The sequence below is a fragment of the Myotis davidii genome, unplaced genomic scaffold (genome assembly GCF_000327345.1).
Source record: "Myotis davidii unplaced genomic scaffold, ASM32734v1 scaffold921, whole genome shotgun sequence".
NCBI classification, from domain to species: Eukaryota; Metazoa; Chordata; class Mammalia; order Chiroptera; family Vespertilionidae; genus Myotis; species Myotis davidii.
The window spans coordinates 169,928-177,475 of NW_006291191.1; the positions used below are offsets into that span (position 1 = coordinate 169,928).

General features: G+C 45.3%; 1 protein-coding gene across 1 annotated transcript in view; it reads left to right on the top strand.

Annotated features, from left to right (window-relative positions):
- ADGRE1 (adhesion G protein-coupled receptor E1) overlaps positions 1 to 7,548 on the top strand; it is a 49,546-nt gene that overhangs the window by 37,073 nt on the left and 4,925 nt on the right. Inside the window, exons 18-19 of the mRNA XM_006764327.2 lie at positions 4,103 to 4,169; positions 7,413 to 7,504. Coding sequence (XP_006764390.1) covers positions 4,103 to 4,169; positions 7,413 to 7,504 — 159 coding nt within the window. The remainder of the gene's footprint in view (positions 1 to 4,102; positions 4,170 to 7,412; positions 7,505 to 7,548) is intronic.

A 7,548-nucleotide genomic window follows, 5' to 3' on the forward strand; every position in this document is an offset into this window, starting at 1 on the left:
GTTTCTATTCGAGGTCATTTTAGGCAGTATGCTGGTAAGTACTCCTTTTAAATAGTATTTATTTTGTAGGTAATTAGAAAAAAAATGGCCAGAATACCAAACTCATGATTTCACAGACACAATTTGTGTAAGTAAAGACAGAGCCTACTTTGAGGAAAAAATCAGGTGAATTCTAGGACAAGGAGTAGGTGGACAGGGCAGGTACAGTAACTCGCCCTGTTATTCCCTTTAGTTCTCCGACAGGCCCTGGGGCAGTGCTGCTCCTTTAATTTAGAGGCGAGGACACGCGCTCAGAAAACCTTCCCCCCAGGACAGTGAGAGGCGGGCGTGTGAGGACCTGGATCTGGGTCTTTCCAATCCCGGGGTCTCTGCTTATCACCCCGTGCTGTAGGCGCTCTGCTGAGCCGTGTTTGGGGGTTCAGTGATCCGGGTTTCCTCCCTGCCTGATGATGGTTCCTACTTCAGATGAGGTCGCAGGATAAGGGAGGAGGAAAAGGAGTTCATACTCAGTGAGCACCCATCATAGCCTAAGCCCCATCAGCTTTGCAACCCTATTACCTCTGGTGCTTCCCAACAAACATCCTGTGAAAATCTAAGGGTCTCCATCATGTACAGAATACATCGTACCCTGGGTTTTATAGTGCACAACCTGTGCTGCTGTGCAAGGCCGCCCGAGACCACACGTACATAGAGTAACAGCTTAATAAGTGGTAGCTGCCGAGGAAATCGGGGCTCAGGACAGCTGCAGAGATTGCCCGGGTCACATAACTAGGAAGTGTCCAAACTGAGTGCAGGCCTGACTGTTCTGTCAGGAGATGGTGACCATGCAAGGCTGCCACGAGGAAGTGCCTCCTGCTGGAGCAGGTAGGATAAGCCCCTGCACAGACCAGAAGCTGATGGCACTGAAAGCTGGAAAGTTCAGGGAAGGCTTCCTGGAGGAGGCAGGATCTGGGTCTTAAAAGCTCTGCCGGAAGGAAGGTACGCAGCAAAGAGGAAAGGGGGTAGCAACATGGATGAGGACGAAAGTTTGCCCACGGGGGAGAGCTTGAGGTGTGTTTGAAGAACAGATGGACTGGGCTGGGAGAAGGCTGGGGGAGACTGGGGTGGGCATGGAATTTGGACAACACCTGTAGGTGGCCTGGGAAAGTTTGGGGAAGGAAGGCATCATTGACAAGGATTTGAGATGATCTCAGGGAGCACTAGGAAGGGGGTGGGGAAGTGAGACCGGGAGGAGAAGGACCGCACATAGGTCCTGCTGTGGGTCACCGGGTTCAGTACCAAAGGCAACAAGAGGAGACCATGCAGCGTGTGCACCACCATTATCCCACCCGAGGGTGAGGGAACCAGCATATTCACCCACCAACTCCCTCCCATGAGCCCTGGGTGGGGGCTGCTCCCGGGAGAACAGCCTCCAGCGCTTTTAATCTGATGCCCTGAGGCCCGCGGCAGAGAAGCAGCACCGATAGGGAAATAGCCAGTATTTGCATAAGTGGTCTTTCCTGACAGGGTGTGAACGGCCTCTTCTCAGGTTACAAACATTTTCCTGCCTTTATTTTTCTGCTACTGGAGACTCAGTGCCAGGAAAGACCACGTGGTTGTCAAACTTGACTACCAGGACGGTAGAGCTCTATTGTTTGAGGAGACCAAGTTTAGAGCCATAGAAAACCTGCCCTCTAACAAAGTCCCCGTGTCCTATCACTAGGTTGGCGTTTTGTTAAGGTTCCTATGACCACATAACCCTTTTTTCAGTTCCCTGCTTTTGCTTACTTTACAACCCATGAGGACAAAGAACATGAAGTGAAGAAAAAGCAGACTGGGACAAACACCACACTTGTTTTTCTCATAGAGATGTTTTTGGTGTTGTTTTTTTTTTTATAAGAGCAGGAGAGAGCAAGCGTATTCCCTTCCTCTACTATTTAAGTGCAATTTTCCCTGGAATCTCCAAGAAGGACATTAAAAACCTCAGCCAGAATCAAATAAAACCATGCACATTTTTACATATAGATAATAATTTTGAATGATGGATGTTTTTGTTCCAGAAAGAATCTGTCCATCTCCCCATAGCCTGGGCCATACCTTCATAAATGCGCTTCTAAAGAGCAGCATAATCCGCCACAGAAAGCCAAGCTATTCCTCTGTGTTATTAAACTCAACAGAGAGCTCCCTACGCAGCCACGGGAGGCATAAGCAATTATCTCGGAAAATGGAAAGGTTTCGAAACTTTGCCTGACCTCTAACGGTCCACACAGTTGTCCGTTCACTGCACGCAATTATACAGTGACCAGTTCATAGCAGGAAAAGCCATACACATATTTAGTAAAGCCAACCTTGCATTCATCAAAAGCTACTTGGCACTCCCCAGGTTTTCTGGGAAGAGTTAGCTTTGCAGGGCACAGGGAGATGAAAGAGCAAAGGAGACCGCTCGTCCCCACTTTGCCCAAGACTAAAGCCAGTCGACCACCAAAACTGCTGAGGATGCGACAGTCTCACATCCCCCAATCTCTCTGTAGAGTTTCAAAAGGAAAGATAAATTTAATTGAATGACTGTGTTTGTGCTATTGCTAGGGAAAATGGGAGACAGGCGTATCACTGCTAATTGACCATTCAGAGGAAATCATATAAAACAATTATTGCTACTATGGAGTAATTCAGGAGATTGAAGGAAGTGATTAAAAGGGCTTTATCTAATAGAAGTATATTATAAACTCTGATTCCCTAATTATCTGTCATACCCCATATGGATCACTGTGAACAAAATGGAATGTTCTCTTACAGCTCATACAACCCCAAGTAACCTGAACGTCTTATATTTGCCAGTGGTCATAGCAATCAATTGCCTAATAGACCAGATTTCCCCGGATTCCAGGAACTAGACTGCCCGTCATTACAGCACAGGATGCAATCCAACATATGCATGTGGTATACACACTGGAAGTGGGTGGGTTTTGGAAATCCAACATACATTTGGAGTATCATGTCAGTATGTTTCCAGAGAATGTGTAGATGTCATTTGTAAACCAGAAAAGCGTAGTATGCTCTCATGTTGTAACGCGTGGTTTATGTTTTGAGTGTTGAGGTGCATATTTAATAAAGACAGCATAGAGATAAAAGATTTCTATAGATTGTGAAATGATCACCACAGTAATCTAGTTAACACCCATCCCCTCGCATAGTTACACACTTTTTACTTGTGAGGAGAACTTTTAACATGTACCCTTCTAGCAATTTTAAAATAGACAACATTATGAACTACAGTCACCATGCTATACACTACCTCCCAGGACTAGTTAATTTTATAACTGAAAGCTTGCCTCTTTTGACCTCCTTCACCCATTTCTCCTGTCCCCACCCTCTGGCAACCACCTACCTGTTCTCTGTATCTGTGAGCTTGTTGTTTCCCCCTTAAGATTCCACATATAAGTGACGTCATTCATCGTTCTCTGTCTGACTTATCTCACTTAGTATAATGCCCTCAGGTTTCATCCGTGTTGCTGCAAATGGCAAGATCCTTTCTTTCAACAAATAGTTATGGAATGCCGTGTCCATAGCAGCTCTGGGTATTCAGAGGTGAACAAACATTCAAGGTCTAAATTCTCAAGCAGCTCATGGTCTAGTAGGGGAAGACGGGCAATCGGCCAGTCAACAAGCTGAACATGATCTTATGATCCAAATACTAGAAGATGCCATAAGAAAAGGCAGCAAGCTTTGCCAGAGCGGGACCGGGAGTAGGGACAGTGTACTTAGTAAGGAACAGTCAGGAGTGGCTTCTCAGAGGAGGTGATGTTTGAGCTGACATTTGAATGACAAGGTGCACCAAGGAGAGTCCTGAAAAGAGGGGAAAGGGATGACAAGGGTTGCGCATTGAGAATGGCCTCTCCCCACGGCATGAGGTGAACATTTCAGGAACATTTAGTCAGGAAGAAGGTCAGAAAGAGGACTTGCTAGAGTCCAAAGAAAACTGAAATGCCACCTGCCCCATCATGAGATACTTTTTAATCTCCGTCTCATCTCCCAATTTTCTGCACTGGGCGGGGCTGGAGTAGTTAACCTGAAGGGCAAGACTGAGGTAAGCACTGATTCCTCCTCCTGTTTCTCTCCACAGCTGCTGGTTGAATACCGAGACAGGGTTTATCTGGAGTTTCCTGGGGCCGGTTTGCACAATCATACTGGTAAGCAAATTGCTTGGTGCTGTGGGTTCTGGAGGAGGGGCCTGAACCGAGGGGCCAGTGGAGGTTGCAGAGCTGAGGTCACGTATTCCTCTCCCTTCTGATCCTTGATTCTTGAGATTTCCAAGTTGGAATGTAATATCTTCAACTCGTGATTTTTTTTTAATGCAGCATGTCAACCCCTGGGAGGGACCACAGTCTCCTTTGTCCTTTGCGTTTCAGTAAAATGGGTCTATTAATCTCTTCGGAGCACAGGTGTTGAATGAAAGAAAAGGTAGAGGGTTTTTCTCAGCTTTATTGAAGTATAATTGGCATAAAAACTATAAGTTTATGGTGAACAACTTGAAATTTTGACTTATGTATATCTTGTAAAATGATCACCTCCGGAGGGACTACAGTCTTCTTTGTCCTTTGCATTTCAGTAAAATGGGTCTATTAATCTCTTCGGAGCACAGGTGTTGAATGAAAGAAAAGGTAGAGGGTTTTTCTCAGCTTTATTGAAGTATAATTGGCATAAAAACTATAAGTTTATGGTGAACAACTTGAAATTTTGACTTATGTATATCTTGTAAAATGATCACCTCCATCAAGGTAACTAACATTTCTACCACCTCACATAGTTACCATTTTTTCCCTTTTTTAAGTTAAATTTGTTGCCCTCACATTGGTTGTTCTATATATGAAGTTCAGGTGTATTATTATAACCTGACATTGGGTGTACTCTATTGCATGCTCACCAACAAAAGTCTAGTTTCTTTTCATGACCATGGATTTGTCCCCCTTTACCCAATTTGCTCTCCCTCCCACACTTCTTACTCTCTGGTAACTACCGTTCTGTTATCATAGAGTTTGTTTTTGTTTGTTTGCTGGTTGGTTACTCTTGTTTTATATTCTACCTACTAGAGGCCCAATGCACGAAATTCATGCAAGTGGCTCAGCCCTCGCAGCCCCGGCTTCATCCGGAGGAAGGTTGTCTGGATGGTTGTTCTGCTGTTTGATCTAATTAGCATATTAGCTCTTTATTATATAGGATGAGTAAAATCATAGGCATTTTTCCTTTTCTGTGTGACTTATTTCATTAGTCTAATAACCCTCAAGATCTACCCATGTTGTTGAAAATAGCAGGTAAGAACATTTAAGACTACTCTTTTAGTAAATTCTAGGAATATAACACAATATTGTTAACTACAGTCACCATGCTGTAGATTAGATCTGGGCAATTCCTCACTTGCATCAGTGAAACTTTGTAACCTTAGCCCAACACCCCCTCCCAACAATTTCCTTCCCCACATCCCCGGCAATCCTGCAATCCTGGGATCTGAGGGAGGCTAAGCAACAACCATCTCTTGCCTCCTTGACTCCACCCGGATTCTACAGTCTTACAAGATGATCTTTCTCACTCCTGGTGGCTTGTTTCCTTGTGTCGCTTGTCATTGTTAGTTATGAGCTCATATTTGACCAATCGCCGGGATCCGAGGGAGGCTGAGCAACAACCACCTCTTGCCTCCTTGACTCCACCCGGATTCTGCAGTCTTGCAAGACGATCATCTCGCTCCTGGTGGCTTGTTTCCTTGTGTCGCTTGTCATTGTTTGTTATGAGCTCATATTTGACCAATCGCAATCTTGGGAATTCTTATAGCTGTATTCCTCCAGAGGGTTTTGCTCTGACCCCTATCATATTTTCCAGGGCCATGTATTAGTCTTCTGGAACTGCCAGAACAAAATATCACAAACTGGGTAGCTTAGAACAATGGGGTTTTATTGTGTCAGTGCTGGAGGCAGGCTAGACATCTGAAATCAAGGAGTTGGCTGGGCCACGCTCCCTCTGAAGGCCTTGGGGAAGGATCTGTTCCAGTTTTCTCTCCAAGTAGCCGTATTCCTCCAAAGGGTTTTGCTCTGACCCCTATCAGATTTTTCAGGTCATGTATTAGTCTTCTAGAGCTGCCAGAACAAAATATCACAAGCTGGGTAGCTTAGAACAATGGGGTTTTATTGTGTCAGTGCTGGAGGCAGGCTAGACATCTGAAATCAAGGAGTTGGCTGGGCCATGCTCCCTCTGAGGCCTTGGGGAAGGATCTGTTCCAGTTTTCTCTCCAACTACTGGTAGCCTCAGGCGTTTCTTGGCCTGGAGATGTCTGCCTGCTTCCTATGCTCTCACATCGTCACCTGCAGTGCATGTCTGTCTCTTTGTGGCTAATCGCCTCCTCTTATAAGGATACCAGTTATAGTGGATTAGGGCCCACTCTACTGACCCCATCTTCATTTGATCACCTCGGCAAAGACCAGATCTCCAAATGAGATCTGAGGTGTCGGGGATTAGGACTTCAGCATATCTTTGGGGGTGGGGTGCAGTTCAACCCATAACAGGGCATCTGTCTTGAGTCTAACTTCCCAGATGCATCGAGTGGAAATACATAAAGATCACTCAGATGAGAACAGCAAAGGCTATTTATCCAGAGATTGCTATAGTAAGGGAGTCAGATCACCAATTCGTTGGTTTCAAAAGCAGGCCGAGGAGGGAAAGCTGGATAGAAGTAAAAAGGGAAGCCCCAGGAGTGCCCCGATCAGAGGCTGTGAGCATGGGGATCCTATAGGTGGGCTATGGGCACACCCTGGCTTTCTACTTTGCGTCCTAAATTGGAATCAAGGGCAGAAATTAGGGAAGCTGTCAATTATTAACCGAGTCCTGGTTGATTTGAGTCAGTGGCTACAGGCGTTATTGTTGGGCTTCTTGGAGTGGTTACCGAAGACTGGGCCAGAGTTCCATTTTGAAAGATGGCTTGGCCATTGTCTGTTTTACCAACCAAAATTAAATGTGGACTGTGACGAAGAATGAAAAGCATTTATTTGAGCAAAAGGAGCTGCCGCCCTGGAGACACAGATTATTTAGATATCAACCTAAATTGGGAGAACAAAGAGAGGCAGGGTCTATAAAGGCAAAAACCTCAGAATGTAAGTCTTTCCAGACTTGGTTCGTTTCAATAACAAAGGAGGTGGTGAAACTAGGAGTTTCCCTATGTTGTTCCAGGGTGTTTATGGCTAGGCCTTGAGCTGAGTTTAGCAACAGGTTAGCAACTTAATAGCAGCTCTGAGAACTGTGGCACAAGTTGTACAGAGGCCCCACTTCCCTCATAGCCTCCGGAATCTATTTTTAAGTTTCTCTTTAGTAATGCTTGTTCCATTTTATTTTTTTCTCGTGACAGTTTGTGTATCCAATCCCTCAGTCCCTTTTGCTTGACTTTGTAGATCAATTCCGTCCTCCTGACTTGGACGTTGTGGATCCTGAAGCAGAAACTTTCCAGCGTCAATGCTGAAGTCTCCACACTCAAAGACACCAGGTGCGGTCCCTTCTTTTTCTCTCTCCTTTCCCAGTCTTCCTTCC